The 18,516-nt window shown below is 42.3% G+C and overlaps 1 protein-coding gene across 2 annotated transcripts in view; it reads left to right on the forward strand.

Moving 5' to 3' along the window:
* Nucleotides 1–11,148, forward strand: part of ipo8 (importin 8) — a 36,293-nt gene extending 25,145 nt beyond the window's left edge. For both annotated transcript variants that reach the window (XM_088347819.1, XM_088347820.1), the window contains 4 exons: nt 2,729–2,931; nt 5,227–5,445; nt 8,862–9,036; nt 10,739–11,148. In XM_088347819.1, coding sequence (XP_088203945.1) covers nt 2,729–2,931; nt 5,227–5,445; nt 8,862–8,992 — 553 coding nt within the window. In that variant the 3' untranslated portion in view covers nt 8,993–9,036; nt 10,739–11,148. The remainder of the gene's footprint in view (nt 1–2,728; nt 2,932–5,226; nt 5,446–8,861; nt 9,037–10,738) is intronic.
* The last annotated feature ends 7,368 nt before the right edge of the window (nt 11,149–18,516 follow it).

Genomic DNA, 18,516 nt, shown 5'->3' on the forward strand with positions numbered 1-18,516 from the left:
ATTGGGAAATGTGGAGCAGGTTGTAAAGCGCTTTTGGGAAGTCATTGACTTGAAAAGCGATATAGAAATGCAGATCATTTCATAGATAGGATCAGAAATGCACACAGTATTCATAGGTGTGCGTTACAATATTTGAGTCATGATTGATCAATTCAACATTATTCTATGCGAAGGGATTGGAACTCGATCGTGGTGGTGAGTGCACCTACACTTTTCCACTAGACATCCATTGTTACGGGTGACGTACTAAAAGGCACTAGAGCTTATCTCATTATCTCACTTTTTACTCTGTGATTTGCATAGTACGTTCTGATAGCTTAAACCACGGGTGTCAAACTCATTTTAACTCTGGGGCCACACCATGGAACGAACATTCTCTCGGGGGCCGGACTAGAAGATTAGAGAGAAAAAAAGGGAGAGAAAGAAATAAGAGAGAGGGGGAGAGATAAAGAAAATGGGTGGGACAAAGAAAGAGAGGAAGGGAGAAAGAGAGAGCGAGAATGTGAGACACAAAAGAGATAAAAGATAAATAGTGAAAAAGGGGCAGAGAAAGAAATCCAAAATGGAGAGAAAGAGAGAGAGAGGGAGAGAGCGACAGAAGACAGAGAAAGGAAAAAAAGGAAGAGAGCAAAAGAATGTAAAAAGGCAGAGAGAGAGAGGGGGGAGGGAGGGAGAGAGAGAGAGAGAGAGAGAGACAGAAGACGGAGAAAAGAAAAAAAGGAAGAGAGCAAAAGAATGTCAAAAGGCAGAGAGACAGAGAGAGAGAGACAGAAGACAGAGAAAAGAAAAAAAGGAAGAGAGAGAGAGACAGAAGACAGAGAAAAGAAAAAAAGGAGAGGGAGAGAGCGAGAGAGATACACAGCTTTTGAGAAGATACACAGAGAGAGAGAAGAAAAAAAGGAAGAGAGCAAAAGAATGTAAAAAGACAGAGAGAGAGACAGAAGACAGAGAAAAGAAAAAAAGGAAGAGAGAGAGACAAGACAGAGAAAAGAAAAAAAGGAAGAGAGAGAGAGAGATACACAGTTTTTGCGAGAGGCACCTGGCTTTGGCAACATCAAGTGGACGTATTTCAACCTGCAGCTCGTTTTTCTCTTGCGCTTCCCTCAGCGTTGTCTCACGGGCCGGATTCAATCCCTCAGCGGGCCTGATTTGGCCCGCGGGCCGCCTGTTTGACACCCTGGGCTTAAACAGTCTCTCCACTTCTTCACATGAACCTCAATAATTTTGCGAAAGACAGAAACAAAACAGAAAGTCTTTCAACAAAATAGTATGCAGGCTCTTTTTCATACGTATAGACATTAGACCACACTGTTGTGAATGTGATAATAACATGAGCGCTATTGCCTCTTATGTCATCTGTGTGACTAGTGGTCATGTGGATCGTGTAGGAGCCCTCCCTGTCACGATCCCGGTTCGATTCCTGTCGCAAACCAAGTATAGGCTGCAGTAAGGCAGTAGGGAAACAAATACATGCGTTTTGTAAAGTACATTTAGTGGTCAACTGCAAACCCTGTAAAAAAAACTAACGATTCTCAGCAAATTGAAGGCCTTTAACAACTGAAGTTTGTCGTTTTTTATAACGTTTCAGCATCTGATTAAAGCGAAATATTACATGCATTTCATTTTAAACATGTTTGTCACGGGAGCGGCACGGCAGATGAGTGGTTAGCACAGTCACAGAACAGTTCTGAGGTCATGGGTTTAAATCAAATTCCTGTTCAGTGTGTCCCCTACACACTGCCCTAAGATAGCTGGGATGGGCTCCAGCACCCCCTACTGAGGATAAGTGATACAGATAATGAATGGATGGATGTTTATCAGGCACAATCTGACCTAAAGCTCAAGCTATCATTAATAACCAAATTTACCCGTATACAATTTACAATGCATGTCGTCCAAACCGTATTGGCCTGAATGTCACTTGAATCTTACCGAGGCGAGTCAGACTCCTTTTTTGAACTGTCTGATATTGGTGTGTCACTGAGGTACTGCCATAATACGCAACATCTGCTTTGCAAACTTTGCTGGAAGTTATTTTTATTGGGTGTGTCAAGGCTAAAATGCTCCCAAACTTTAGAAGTTTTGGTACACGTACTATTGTGGAAACAGCCCGAGCAATGTGCCCCATAATACTTGAACAACAAGGTGCAACGGAGTCTTGGCGTGGGAGGGAGAGTTCGTTTATTTAACTTCGTCAGCAAATCTCGAAGTCTCTCTTCATCTTCAGAGACAGGTGGCTTTTTATATCCTAATACAACATGAGTATTACTTTTTCCCGTCCCCCTTGCACGTGTACATGCACGCTACCGGACAGATGTTCTGTAATCTTCGACTCCACATTTCTAGGAACTGTTGTTGCTGGTGTCGGTTCGACCTGGCATGTTCCCTGCCAAGAAAACTTGGCAGGACGAACGCCATTCTTTTGTCCGGCCAGGGCGATCATTAATAACATTCGCCGACATTTGCACTCGGGATAAACAAGCTGGAATTTACCCTCTTTGTATCCTAATGCGTTCCTTATGCAAGGCGACTCCATCCACAACAGTACTTGATTTTGACACCGTCATTTCTGTATACTCGTAAAACTATTGCGCATGATTGACTCTCAGCAGAGATGCCTTACTCAGTGGGGAAAACGTGCCCAGTCGACAATGGAATTCATGAAAAGTTGACTCATCGTTGCAGCTTGAGTGAAATCCTGCCCTTTTCTTCCATTTTTGAATTCTAGGATCCACGACCGCAAGATGTGCATCATCGGCCTCAGCGTGCTGATGGAGCTTCCGAACCGGCCGGCAGCCCTGGAGGACGTGGCCGCCCAAATCCTTCCTTCTGTTCTGCTTCTCTTCTTGGGTCTGAAGCACCTTTCCGCTTCCCATCACAACAAACCCGACCTACTGGCCAACACCAAAGGCTCGGACGTGGATCAAAACGGTCAGTTGCCCTCGGTCGATAGTTTGGTGCCCTCGCCGTAATACGATAGTTTAAAGAGACACTGTGTAATAAATGACTACGCGATGTTGTTATATTGTGTAGTGCAGCCAAAATATAAGCGCTACAAAGCTCACAGATCCCTTAACCGCCAGGGTCATTGGGGGGGGTGCCACTTCCTGTGGTGTGTCTTGGGCAAGTACACCCATCTGTCTCCAGCCTGTTTTTTGGTTAGGGGGTTGCTCCCCCCACATGTAGCAGATAGTACTGTTTTCCATGCATTCCATTAGCAGGAGATGCCTCCTGATCTGAATGAGATACAAGTCAAGTTTATTTGTATAGCCCTTAATCACAAAGAGTCTGAAAGGGCTGCACAGATTATTGCAAATCACTACTATTACAGACTATTATGACACCATCCCCTGATCTAAAACCTACTTGAGGGCAAGGAAAAACTCAAAAACCTCAACATGAGGAAAATGAAGAAACTTTGAGAAGATACAGCACCTTTATCGTCTGGTCGCCGTTGTTTTTCGGTGTACAGCGTCATCCCGCTCTTCGTAGATGAGCCGGACGTCGGCAATGACGGGGAGCAGCGTTTCTGTGACCAATCTGATACAAGATCCTTAATCACTGGGGAACAATTAGTTTGTTGAGCATCACACTGTACAACAGCAAGGAAGAATACAAACTGCACAATTACAATGAAATGGTAAAGGGTCTGCATTTCTATAGCGCTTGTCAAGTCAATGAAGACCTCCCGAAGTGCTTTACTATGTGCTTCACACTTACCCATTCACACACACACTCACACACCAATAGGGCGTTAGCCATTCAAGGCGCCGACCTGCTTATTGGGGGCCTTAGGGATTCAGTGTCTTGCCCAAGGACACTTCGACATATAACGTATTTTGAGTTTGTAGAATACAAAAAGAGAGCACTGTACCCTAGGCATTTCTAAAAGGGTGTTTTGCAATCATCATCTTACCATGTGTTTGATGTGCACGGAACAATCCATCATTTCGGATTCCTTGCTGTTGTGCATAGCCGCAACTAGCGACTATTTTCGATTTCGAATAGTCCCGAGTTGCAGCTCATCAGATTTTTTCTTTCCTAAATTTACCAAAAAGCTGATTTTCAAGACCAGCTATGTGATTTTTTTTTTTTTCATGGTCTACCATCGATGAGCACACATGCTTATATTGGCTACGGACGTTAGCTTATCCTATAGCTTAATACCCAGCAGTCAGAACCATTACAATTTAGTTCCATCGACTGCAGCTCGCCAACTGTAGAATTACAGGTCGTTACAACTCGGAAAAGTCGTTTTTGTCACGGTGAAACGCGACACAATGGTGGCGATTTGTTTTGGATCTGGTCTCGGGGAAGATGCTTTCTGACAAATGGAAGGTCGACAGTGACCCGTGTGACGTTTTAGCCCCTGGGGCCTCGATAAAGGTCGTAAACCTGAGGAGTTAGAACTAGGTACTTTTTCATAATGGAAAACCGAAAATGGCAAGGCGAAAGGTGGAAAAGCGCCATATGTTTACGATACAGACTTACTATTGCACCTGAGCGACTCTCAATGGAAATTACACTCATGTAAGATCTCTTCTTGACTCTTGGGATACCCTAGTAGACCAGCGTTTTCAGAGCGAAGGCTCCGGACTGGAACATAGGGGTAAATGAAATGAGGGAGCAATTCCATGCATGATTTGGTTTACTACCAACAGAACCTTCAAATCACATCTTAAGCTAACAGGGAGCCAATGCAGGTTAGCTAAAATCGGGGTAACTTAGCTGAAGTCTTTGTAGAGATCGTCACAAGATGTCGCCGTTCGGGCGTGTTGAGTCTCAGGCGTCAATTGACTGGCAAGATCGATGAAGAAATATTGGTGGAATTAGACACAATTCCATCATCTTCGTGTACTTCTCTGCCATTTCGCCGATGTAGCTCCCTTGACCTAGCACCGTGACCTGAGCCACAGCCCCGCTTTTGTTTGCGATCCCTACGCCGATCCGTAAGTGGGTCGGCCACCCACGGACATCCCGCAAGCCTTTGTGTTTCTTGCGGGATATCAAAGGTGGTATAAAAAGTGCCCAAAAAGTCCATTTAGACGAAGACCCAATTTTATAAGTTCCTCCCGACTCTCGGTATTATTGGCCAAACGTGTCCAGAAAAGAAAGCACAAAGTACAAGAGAACGGTAATAAACAGAACATTAGCTGAAGAGCTGTGAGCCTCTGCGTCCGTGCGCGCCGCCATCGTCATCAAATCCCTACTGTTGTGCAATCGCAGAGGAGATTCCGAGTGACGAGGACGAGGTGGACGAGAAACGCGGCCACGAGCAGCAGCAAGCCGGCGTACCGATGGGCCAGGGAGACGAGAGCACCGACGAAGACGACGACTGGGACGATGAGAATTGGTTGGAAGGGACACCCCTGGAAGAGTACAGCACACCCCTGGATTACGACAACGGCATCGATGAATATCAGTTCTTTGCAGCTGCCCTACTCAGTGAGTCCAATTTTTCAATTTTCTTTTTCTATGCTTGTCATACCAATTCCGTCCGCATGCGCAAATTTCAACCCCGGATTCTAAGCCTCTGGCTTGAACAGCAAAAAAAGACCTCATTTATATCCATTTTTTCACATTTTTGATCAGCGGGGAAACGTCAAATACAGAAAAGTGACACATTTTGTCGTGCCATGATTAAGACATTCGTTTACAGGATCTGTCGGCAGAGGACAATCTTAATCAATTACGCAGCAGTCAATATTGGATAGATTTACATAGATAGATAGATAGATACTTTATTCATCCCCGTAGGGAAATTCACACTTCCAGCAGTCTACCCCGTTGTTTATTAACAGATTAACATGATGCCCTAGGGGTGCTTGTAGCGGAGTGGATGACGTCACGCTAGTCCAAAAGTTCAACATCCCTGTGGCAGATGGAAATCTTTTCTTTGTGAAAATCCAGGGATACACCACCTCGTGTTAGCAAGTCCGCCTCCTCTCCGATTCCCCCCAGCTTTCGTGTCTCTGTATAGCGGCGTTGAAGCCGGATAGCTCCGGGTGGCTACACGTTAGCGTCCGGAATGCTAAACGTGAGCCACGTTTCCGCAAAACACAGCAACTGCGCTCCCTGTGCGCTTCGATGTTTTCCACCAGCACTCGATGATCTTATTTGGTGGTGAGTTCGCATTTACCATGATTACGGATGGTACCGAAGACTTATAACGCCGCTAGCCGCTTAGCTAGCTCCGGCTCTTCTTCCACGATAGGCCCCTTCATCACGCCGGCACGAGAATTCTTCAGGGCAAGGAGTTGATTCCTTGATTAGACGCATTTTTGTGCGCTAAAACCCATGTCCATAGGATAAAAGTAATCCATAGTGTAGTTGTCAAAACGGGAAGAAAAAACACCGAAGGTTGGAGCAGACAATAAAACAATAGGGCAGCTGCTGGAAAAGGCAGCCGCTCGTGGCAGCGCCGCTTTGATACGCAGGAGTGTGACAACAACATTCTTAAAACAAAACTCAATGCACTGTTCTGACTAACATTAAAAAGTCTGTCCAATCAAAACACCCTGTACACATACTGAGTCGTGCGTCTGATTTTAAGCTCTCCCATCCCTTGCACACATGACAGTTATAGAGAGGAGACCAACCATTGCTACTACTACATAAAAAAGTCATCATACATGCAGACACTAGTTGCTAATAAGGAAGGGGGTACCACATAATCATCAGACTGATAACAGTATAACAGTCCCATGGACAGACTGAGGAGATCATTTCTTCCTCATGCCATGAGGCTCTTTAACTCCACCCGGGCGAGTAAAAGCCCACATTCAACCCCACCCCCACATTTGCGTATTACCCTATTTTTATGACAGTGTGTATTTTCCGTAGCACTATTGAAATACTCTATATAAACACGTTATATTGGGTATTTTTGTATTCTATATTTTTTATTTTATTATTTTTTTTTCTAGACAAGTATACTGCTGGAAGTGTGGATTTCCCTACGGGATAAATAAAGTATCTATCTGTCTAGCTATCTCTATCTCTCTATCCCTATCTATATATCTCTATCTATCTCTCTCTCTATCTATCTATCTATCCATCTCTATCTATCTATCTCTTTCTATCTATCTGTCTCTCTCTTTCCCCCTTAATCTCTATCTATCTTTCTCTCTCTCTTGCTCTATCTCTCTATATCTATTCCTCTATCTCTATCTATCTTTCTATCTCTATGTCTCTATCTATCTATATTGCTCTCTCTCTATCTCTATCTATCTATCTCTATTCATATGTCTCTCTATCTCTCTCTATCCCTCTCTCTCTATCTATATATCTCTATCTATCTATATATATCTATCTCATATGATGTCACCGGTTTCCCCCAGATAGGAAAAACATACCTGAAAAATACAGTTGCAACCACACTAACACTCAATCAGCCGACACCACTTGTTAGAATGATTCCAAGCATTAGTGTAAAATGATTATTTATGTAGGAACACTTCGTCTCCTCTATCACTTCTGTCACATGCGCGAGGGATGGGAGAGCTTAAGATCGATGGCTCAGCATGAGTACAGGCTGTTGTGATTGTACAGGCTTCTGAGATTTCTGCGCTGGTTGATGTCAAGATTGACAGCTGCAGAAGCGGTCTGAAAAACAGCTCTATGTGTTACTTTTCTGAACTAGACGGGGTTTGTTTAGGGGCGTGACATCTTTGAAATGCTTCCATTTTAATGTTGTGTTTTCAAGGTCAGGAAAATGTTTGAATTTCTGGTGAAGTGCTTAAAATTGTGGCCATTGCCGCGTTTCTTGGCAGTCTGACTTTCTAGACCAAGGAATACATAATGACATTTTTTTTTAAAGTGTGTGAAAATGAGGCTATCACTGCCCCCTACTCGTCACACCCAAGAGGACAGCTCTTTTTAGAACACTCGCTTTTTTGGTTCAGCTCAATGAGAGAGCTGGGTCTTTCGTCTTCTCACTTTTTTTTTAACTATTATCGATATTAATGAAACATTATCCATCATTTTTTTTTAGCAATTAGTATTTTAAAGATTTGGAGAGGGTCCCTAATAAAAACAAATGAAATATACAGTAAATACATATATTGTTGATTAAAATACAAAAGAATTTTAGCTTTTACACACTGAGCAACACAAACAATACAAAATCCCTGAAATTGCAAGCAATAAAATATAGATTAAAAATATTAACTCTTCAGTGCTATTGATAAATGATAACATGCACAAAAAAATAACTATTTAGAATTCGGACATAGATCCTCCAAAAATGGGCAAACAATAGAGATTACAATAAGTATGAAAAAAGCAAAATATCAAGATTCGATCGAAAGATAAAATGTGCTCTGCTTTGGAGCAATATCATTAAAATGAGTACACCATTTTCTATATTGAATCCCATTTTTACCCAACACCCATTGAGCCTTTTTGTGTTTGTGAACAAGTGTGACGTAGCAGAATTCATGTCAGTTTATAGCAGCCCGTTGACACAAAAAGATCATAAATAAGAACATTTAGAAATAGCACAAAGAATATACTAGAAGCAAAGTCAAGAACAAAAAAACTGTATTTCTACCATGGCTGGATTTCTTCCTTTAAAGGTACTGGAAAATTTGTAAGATCGGCCTTGAAAGTGCTTGAATTTGCCCATGACCAGACATTTTCCCGCTGATTTTTAAAAAATGTAAGAAACGGACGTGAATCGTCTAATTTTATTTCTGTTTAAGACTGCGGCTTATAATCTGGTGCGGCTTATACAAAAAACAAGTTCTGTTTCTCCCTTATATTTGCGATTGCGGCTTTTAATCGGCTGCTTTAGTCTGGAATTGAGGGTCATCAACCATGTTTCTCTTAATGCAAATCCATTTTTTCCTGCTTCCTGTTAGGGGTCCAAAATACAGATGTGGCTTGGTACCAGCGTTTGACAGGTCCTCTGAGTGATGACCAAAAATCGCAGCTTCAGGAGATTTACAGTGTGTCTCAGCAGAGGAGGAGCACGGCCACCAAGGGGAAATAGTCAAGAAGATCTCACCTCACTGTTACCTTGTTGCATACTTCAAGGTACAGTCATCCTTCGTTTTTCGCAAGAAATCCTGCATTTATTTAATTATTAGATATCTTTGACCGATAATATATACGACCGTAACAAAATAACAATTGTTAGGAAATAAACTATTAAAAATGTAGCGTTTACCAAATTGTTCGAATTAGTTATCTGACTCCATTAACCAAACACAACTTACATTCGCCTAACAATGTATGCTCGTTTCTTTATGGAAAAATGAACAAGACACCGGCATTTCCACACGGGGGCAGATTTATATTTATATATATATATATATATATATATATATATATATATATACCACAGCCATATCCCCCTACTGGGAGGTGGCTAGAGTCATTTCTGACTCTTTTTGGGACATTGATTCAGAGGAGGGGATTCCCAGCCCCCTCGCTCAACCCAACTGAGGTGTTGAAAGTCATTAGGTGACCAAACCCCCCAATTCCAACCCCTAATGCTGAACGCAAAGCAGGGAGGCAACGGGTACCAAGGTTTAAGTCTTAGGTATGACTCGGCCGAGGCTTGAACCACAACCTCCCAGCCATACCCCCAAGGCCACTAGGGGGCAGATTTAAATTCTTAAATAATAAACGAAGTGAATTCCATCAAATTAGTCTTCGTCGAGCCTCCTCTCTCGATTGTCCCTCGATCTTCTGAAGTTCTTCCTCTGCCCACGCCTCTCTCCCAAGCTGGCGTGTCGGCTCTTCCCATGGGCGCGCCAGGTGCCAGTTTCACCACCTCCTCGCCAAAGGGCGTCGCTATGTCTAAAAAACTCATATCAGCAGAGCTTATCAGAACAACTTCTCCAAACTATGGCTGCCTTCCTGCGTCACAGAGGCTTCTCTTGCGTCAGCCCTTGTCCCAGTTCCTGCTGTTGAAAAAAATCATCCTCCACTAGGTCGCAATGACCTGCCCCACAGCTCAGCCAGTGAATATCTTTTGCATTAAATGTAATTTGTATTTGATCGTACAAAATATAAAGTCCTTCGCAATTATAGATCTACGATTAAAAACACAGAATTTCAGTTAAATGAATGGGGTCTTGTAGATTGTCGATATACAAAAGTGTAATGAAATTGAACGGCTTCTCCTTTCAGTGTAAGACAGCAATGTAGAGAGCAGCAGGTTAGCTGCATCGAGGATCCTCTGATTGAGCCACATGGCCGTGATGAATAAAATACAACAGTCACAAATATTTCCCCCGTTTCTTGGGTAATGGATCTGCTTGGCAGGGGTGGCTTTTGTGAGAGTTGTAAAATAGCCTAGCCGCAGCATTAGGCCGGACCTGCAACCCCACTTTTACTTCCTCTCCTGACGCCGCCTCTGTCACTTCCCGGACCCAATAACAATCCACGGAGCACCTGGTGGTGATCAGCATTTCTTTGCGCGCTTCTGACTTTCTTCAGTCTGACTTAAATGATGAGGGTTTTTTTTCAATGTATCAAGCTGCTCAAATACTATTGCAGTTTTTCGGGTGAGTACATTTACTCGCACACTTTGGCTGTTTGACTCTCCAGCCTATCACAGCCGAGCACACAGTCACGCCCACTCAACACACACACATCCCCCGCAACCTGCCTTAGTGAAAGCATTTGCTGTGTGTTGTCTGCTGCAGAAACAAAAATAAACCGCCAAAATGAGGGATTTCTGTACTTTGTTTTAGGTGTCACTGGTGATAAACTTTTTGTCTTTTTTTAGAGTTCCAAGGAAGTATCGGAGGTGTTTTAGATAAGAAGATCTGGTCCTGACTTCATCAAAACTGGACATGATGCAATTTAGACGATGCACCAGGACAGACCGTATTTATATTATTTTGTGAACATTTCAAAAAAAGTCGTTCTCTTATTGTTAGCAAATTGCTGTGTTTGCGTGTGTGACGTACAGAAATATGTCTTGGCGTGTCCTATGATCTCTGTCGGCGTTGAAAAGAATACCATCGTCTACAATTTGAGCCGTCAAGATTTTAGTCGGCAAAATAGGTTTAGAAAGGTCTGCAGTCCGACGATGACGTTGCTAAGAGGAAACCGAACGTTGGTTTGAAGTTTCTCGTTTTGTGTACTAAAAAAAGTTTTCTCGTAACAATCGTGAATCATAAAATGGTAACACCTCTTTTTGTCCAATTTTTGACTGTTTCGATCAGAAATCGGCTATTGTTTTGAGTCGCCTGCTGCATTGGTTTCAAAAAATGTGCGCTGTTGCCGGGACGGAGAAAAAAAATGGTTGCACCGGGTTATAGGGCGCACCCCCAAAAAATAGTTTTTGGTCCTATATCTTCCATACATAAGGCGCACCGGATTATAAGGCGCTACAATGGGAACGTCAACAAAACAGTCAGATAGTTCAGTCCAACTTATTACCCCCTTAACATTCCGAAAGCTTGCAAAGAAGCAAATACGTGTCTCAGACACGTGCGGATGCTGTGTCCGTACGATGTCACTCAAATGCATCGTTCCAAATATCATTCGGAAGGTTAAAGTCTTGGGATTCAAGAAATGCCAACCATTCTTTAGTTTCTATTTTCTTTTTCGCTCGCAACTTTACTGTGCATATGACAATAAACACTTGAAATTGAGTTTAATTTAAAAAAAGACCCATCACAGAAACATCGATATCACTCTGAAACAAGATACTGGGAAAATATATAGCCGGAGTAGCTCACCGAAGTCGTTGTGTTTAATAATAATGTGCAACCCTGGTCCTCTTATATCCGTGAGTGTAGTTAATCCAGGAGAGTAAAATATTTACAAATACACTACAGAATAGTAAAATACTGTTTTCTCTATGCCGTCAACCCAACATGCTATTCACATTCATCTTTTTCGGCCAATTGCTGGCTTTGTTTTGCCCCTTTAGCCTATGCTAGCCTGTAAATGATAAAAAGGATCCGCCCTCTTTACCTCCGAATAACTTTAGCCAATAGTGATCGATTCAAATGATGATTGACGCATTGGTTAGGAAATGAAACGCCGGTATATAAATCCCAGCATACACCGCGGACTACTTCGCCTTCGGGGGAAAATCTAGTCGGCGGCTGCTTTGCATTAGTTGCAAGACTTTGCGACTTAATATTGATCCATATATAAGGCGCACTGTATTATAAGCCGCATGGTCAGCTTTTGAAAAAAATTAAGACTTTTAGGTGCGCCTTATAGTGCGGAAAATACAGTATTTATTTTTTCTGTATATAGTGATGGATGTCGAAATCCTGACCACAAAGTTCTCGGAGACGATGACTGTGTTTTCTAAAAAAATTTTGCTGCTTCAAAGTAGATAAAGCCTTGGGTTCCAAACGAAATTCTCCAACAGTGCGAAAAGTAAAAGTAAAAAAAGAAGAGAGGAAACAACCCAGGAGGAGCAGCCAAGTATAAAGCAGCCTACAAGAAATTAGAAAAAGCTTGAGAGAAGCAAAGGAGAAATGGATCGAAGACTAATGCTCGGAGTTCGAAGAGTGCCTCAACAAGAACAATTTGAAAGCATTCCAGATTGTAAAAGACCTCCCGCAAACAAAAATCTGCAGCATTCAGGATCATGCAGAGAATAAGAACTTAAGAAGAGATCATGAATAGATGGACAGAACACTGCTCAAAACTCTACAACCACCTGAAACAAAGAGACTGTGGGGTCTAAGAAGTAGACCACTGACGTGTGGGACAGCTATAAATTGTCTAATGGTGGAAGAAATATCAGGCAAAGACTTATGTTTTTAACCAGCTGCAGCGGGGAGACTAGCTGGAAGACAAGCAACTCGCTCGTCCACACTCACTCACTCTGGGTCACCCCCCGTCAGCCTTTGTGTTTTATTGAAACCACAAGACATAGGAAAAGTACTGGTATGTTGAAACCGAGACAAAAGACCGCCCCCATGGAGAAGCACCGACACCTTTAAACAAAGACAGGAAGACTAAGAGACGGCCAAAAGGAACATCAACTGTTTAGACATGCACACCTTGAGCAAATACGTTTAAACCTACTTTACAGAGACCACGTTGTCCTTAAAAATTTCGGCTCTGTGGAAAGTGATGACTTCGTTATCCTCAGAGAAGAGGTGGAGGCAGCAATTACTCACTGAAGAACGGAAAATCTCCAGGAATCCACAAGATCCCATCAGATATCATAGGAAACTGTGGTAAGCAAACGATTGAGATTTTGACAAAGATTGGCATGGACAAAATCGCCAGCAAATATGCTACCAAAGAAAGGAAACCAACTATAGAAACCATCAGTATCTTCAGCAATGTCAGTAAAGTTATGCTTGAGGTCCTACTAATCAGACTGAAACCACAGGCTGAAAACATCTTAGCCGAATAACATGCAGGTTTCAGGGAGGGAATGAGCGCCACAGAACAGATTTTTAACCTGAAGTGAGAAGTTTCGACAACACCAGAGAAACCTTTATCACGTTTTTGTTGATTTCAAGAAGGCGTTTGACAGAGTGTAGCAATCTGCTCTGTGGGCCACCACACGGAAGTACAACATGGGACAGAAACTAGTCCAGACCATTGACCAACTGTGTGCCAATGCCGACAGTGAACCTCAGACGGTGTGAGGCGAGCCTGTATTCTTTATCCAACTTTATTCAACATCCTCCTGGAGAAGATCCATTCCGAAGCTCCGGAACAAAATGAAGGTACAGTCAGTATTAAAGGACCTGTTTTGCTGATGATATTGCTGGATGGGCAGGAGAAGAACAGGAACTCATCTGGACAATCGCCTGGACTAAGCTTCAAGCCAGTATGGGATGGAAATCAGCACAGAAAAAGCTAAAGTCTTGACCAAAAATCCCCAAGGTATCGCCATCAACCACAGAGACCTAGAACCTGTCACCATAACTGAAGAGGGGTCAGAACCAGAAATTATGGCCAGGATAGCTCAAACCACAGTAGACCTAAACCCAGGGTGTCAAACAGGCGGCCCGCGGGCCAAATCAGGCCCGCTGAGGGATTGGATCCGGCCCGTGAGACAACGCTGAGGGAAGCGCAAGAGAAAAACGAGCTGCAGGTTGAAATACATCCACTTGATGTTGCCAAAGCCAGGTGCCTCTCGCAAAAACTGTGTATCTCTCTCTCTCTCTCTTCCTTTTTTTCTTTTCTCTGTCTTCTGTGTCTCTCTCTCTCTCTGTCTTTTTACATTCTTTTGCTCTCTTCCTTTTTTTCTTCTCTCTCTCTGTCTATCTTCTCAAAAGCTGTGTATCTCTCTCTCGCTCTCTCCCTCTCCTTTTTTTCTTTTCTCTGTCTTCTGTCTCTCTCTTCCTTTTTTTCTTTTCTCTGTCTCTCTCTCTGTGTCTCTCTCTCTCTCTGCCTTTTAACATTCTTTTGCTCTCTTCCTTTTTTTCTTTTCTCCGTCTTCTGTCTCTCTCTCTCTCTCCCTCCCTCCCCCCTCTCTCTCTCTGCCTTTTTACATTCTTTTGCTCTCTTCCTTTTTTTCCTTTCTCTGTCTTCTGTCGCTCTCTCCCTCTCTCTTTCTCTCCATTTCTCTTTGGATTTCTTTCTTTGCCCCTCTTTCACTATTTATCTTTTATCTCTTTTGTGTCTCACATTCTCACTCTCTCTTTCTCCCTTCCTCTCTTTCTTTGTCCCACCCCCTCTCTTTTTCTCTCCCCCTCTCCCTCTTATTTCTTTCTCTCCCTTTTTTTCTCTCTAAACTTCTAGTCCGGCCCCCGAGAGAATGTTTGTTCCATGGTGTGGCCCCCGAGTTAAAATGAGTTTGACACCCCTGACCTAAACCCATCTGGAGGGACAAGAACATAGCAGTGAAATCAAAGATCAGACTTATGCAAGACTTATAGCTTTCTCTACATTTGCAGAACATGGACTTTCACAGCCAAACTGGAAAAAAATCCAGACCATGGAGATGCCACGCTACAGGAAACTTCTAGGCATCAGTGACAACCAAACACCATCAGAGAGAACTTTAGACCCTTCAAAGAACTGTTTTCACGCGTGCACAAGTTGTGTTTTAATGTCTCTTTGTTTATAATGGGACCATTTCCCCCAACTGGTTTTAAAACACACTAAATATAAAAATAATTAAATCAATTTACAAATGGGCTCCAGCACCCCCGCGACCCTACTGAGGATAAGCGGTGTAGCTAATGAGATGAGATGAGACAAATAAAAAACTTTAAGAGCAATAACAAAATAATACCTCCCTTTTTTAGCACTAAATTTGATCATTTGCATTGGAAAACTCGATGTAATAAGGCACAGGTGTCAAACAGGCGGCCCGCGGGCCAAGTCAGGCCCGCTGAGGGATTGAATCCGGCCCTCAGAGAAGCACAAGAGAAAAACAAGCAGCAGGTTGAAATATGTCAACTTGAGGTTGCCAAAGCCAGGTGCCTCTCACAGAGACACTGTACTTGTATTTATTTATCTATCTCTCTCTCTCTTTCTTTCTTTCTTTCTCTCTCTCTTTCTCTCTTTCTTTCTCTCTTTCTTTCTCTCTTTCTTTCTCTCTTTCTTTCTCTCTTTCTTTCTCTCTTTCTTTCTTCATACCCTTCACGCTTTCTTTTCTCCCCTTCTCTCTTTCTATTTCTCTTTTGATTTCTTTCTTTCTCTCCCTTTCTTTTCCCCCTCTCTCACGAATTTTTGTCTTTTTTTTCTCCCTCTCTGTCTCTCTCTTTCTTTGTCCTGCCCTCTCTTCTTTTCCCTCCCTCTTTCTCTGATTTCTTTATCCCTTTTTCTTTCTCTTTAATCTACTAGTCCGGCCCCCGACAGAATGTTTGTTCTATCGTGTGGCCCCCGAGTTCAAATGGGTTTGACACCCCTGTTAATAAGGCTACATCGAGTGTTTTATTGCATGATTTAGTGACCTCCAGTGGACGCATTAAAAACTGCAGGTCATTGACAAGAAGAAGTTCAGTTTTCGCGGGCCGGATTCAGTTGATGTGCGAGACTGATGCGGCCCACGGGCCCTAGTTTGGATTTTGCTGGTTAATAAAAAATGAGCGTTAAAAATGTACAAGACGAAAACATTTGAATAATATAGATTTTTAAAAACATGATTTATCAATTTTCGCAGATAGTGGGATTATTATATCACACTTAAACTAAATCAGCCTTTTAATCGTTAAAATAAATGGAGGAAATAAGTGAACATTCACTTCCTTCCTGTCACTCAGGTTGTTTGATATTCTGTGTACAGCGACCTCTGGTGTCCTGAAAGGTGTTTTGAAATAATATTACTATCAAGTCCAACATGAAACACAAAAGCCTTCCAGTGGCTAAAAAATAGAAATACAACCCGAGTTTTCTCACCATTTTCAAGTAACTTGAAAAATACCTAATCAACTACAACCACATTTTTGTCTGCAACCACATCTATTCAATTTCTTAATTGCTCGCTTATCCTCAGTCCCACAGGACATGAATAATAATTAATAAACATTCACTACTTGTTAAACACGACATTAAAACATAAGCATCTTCAAGGATTTCAAGCTCCCATACGAACCCTGCTGACATTTCATCTCTCTTGTCCTCAACTCTACGGTAAACACCATTCCAGGGTTGGGTAGGGTTACTTTAACTTGATTACTTTCAATGACTTTTGGATTACTCTAATACCAAATATGCTAAGAAAAGACAAAAGAAACTAAATAGGAATCAAATGACTCAATTTTGTGCAGGCTTGGGGAGTAACGGAACACATGGAAGGGCAAAAATGATGTTGGCAAGCTGTTTGGATTTATTCTCATTTTGTTTCCGTCGCATTTTATGTTCGTTTTGCCGGAGATCAAATAGATCAAAGCCAGGAGAGAAAGCTTACCACGTGTTGTGAGTCATCATTTTATTCCTATTTACTTTCTTTTGTCTTTTATTAGCATATTTGGTATTGGAGTCATCCAAAAGTAATTGAAAGTAATCTAGTTGAAGTAACCCTACCCAACCCTGGTCGCATTTTATGTTAGTTTTGCCGGAGATCAAAGAGATCAAAGCCAGGAGAGAAAGCTTACCGCGTGTTGTGAGTCATCATTCTATTCATATTTGGTTTATTTGGTCTTTTATTAGTATGTTTGGTATTGAAGTAATCCAAAAGTAATTGAAAGTAATCCAGTTAAAGTAACTCTACCCAACCCTGGTCGCATTTGATGTTAGTTTTGCCAGAGATCAAAGAGATCAAAGCCAGGAGAGAAAGCTTACCACGTGTTGTGAGTCATCATTTTATTCATATTTAGTTTCTTTTGTCTTTTATTAGCATATTTGGATTAGGAGTAATCCAAAAGTCTTTGAAAGTAATCCATTTAAAGTAACCCTACCCAACCCTGGTCGCATTTGATGTTAGTTTTGCCGGAGATCAAAGAGATCAAAGCCAGGAGAGAAAGCTTACCACGTGTTGTGAGTCATCATTTTATTCCTATTTACTTTTTTTTGTCTTTTATTAGCATATTTGGTATTGGAGTCATCCAAAAGTAATCCAGTTAAAGTAACCCTACCCAACCCTGCACCATTCCATTTGGATATGATTCCCGTTTGCCACTTGATGGTTGGAGCTAATTGGGCGCCTGGGAAGGCAGGACATTTCATAGGAGAAGACAAACCGGGATTCAGGTCATTCAGTAATGACGGTGTCAGTATAATTGCCAATTTGAGGCTGACGGGAGCTGTATTACGTAGACACTTTGTTAGCCATACCTATATTCAGGTTAGCAGGAGTGTAAAGCTGCAGGGAAAGAAAGATACACATTTTGTAGTACACTTGAACAAAACTGCAAACTGTTCCCAGAAAAAAAGGAAATAAAACCCACCAAATGACAAAAAAATGGGATGTGCTCCCTTTTCAAAGGCGACGATTGACTGAACAGGTAGACGAGATTGAGCAAGGCATCATCCCCATCGGCTGCAAATTCTGCAACGGGCGTTTTCTTCTGTTCCACGGCCGCTTCGTCAAAACAAAAAATGGTCCAAAAAAATGATGTACCGCCCTTCTTCGGCGCAAGCTTCGTTTCCTTCTCGTCTGTTGACTCTGGGACTATGTTTACAGAGTCCGCCATGACACTTAATGAGCTCGCACAGTGGGTGTGGCATAGTGTGGTGCTTGAAAACTTGGTCGGCGCTTTTAGATTTCGAACATTAACAATTGTGGTTGGCCAAAACTCCATCACTCACTACAAAACCTTAAAACCTTGGTGAGCAGGTAGGCGCCTTGCATGGCTGGTGCTGCTATCGTTTAGAGTGTGTTTGGAAATTTCCTGCTTCCGGACTCTCCCGAGCGTTATCAGGTCGCGCATTCGCATATCATTTTCCAAAGTAGACGCACAGAGAACACAAGAAAAATGGCAAAGTGGCTAGGAATCAAGCCAGAACCTCAGCCCCAAAAGAAATTCAAAAGAAGCTAACAAAATTGATGACGCTACAAAACGTAAACGTACATTAAAAGCATCTTGGAATGAGGAGTTCACGTGGCTTGTAGCAGGCAACGCAACGCAAACATAGCATGAATGAAGATGAGTAAATACAGGTACATATACATGCAATGAA

Source organism: Urocampus carinirostris, chromosome 11, assembly GCF_059441175.1.
Source record: "Urocampus carinirostris isolate Australia breed hairy pipefish chromosome 11, RoL_Ucar_1.0, whole genome shotgun sequence".
NCBI lineage: Eukaryota > Metazoa > Chordata > Actinopteri > Syngnathiformes > Syngnathidae > Urocampus > Urocampus carinirostris.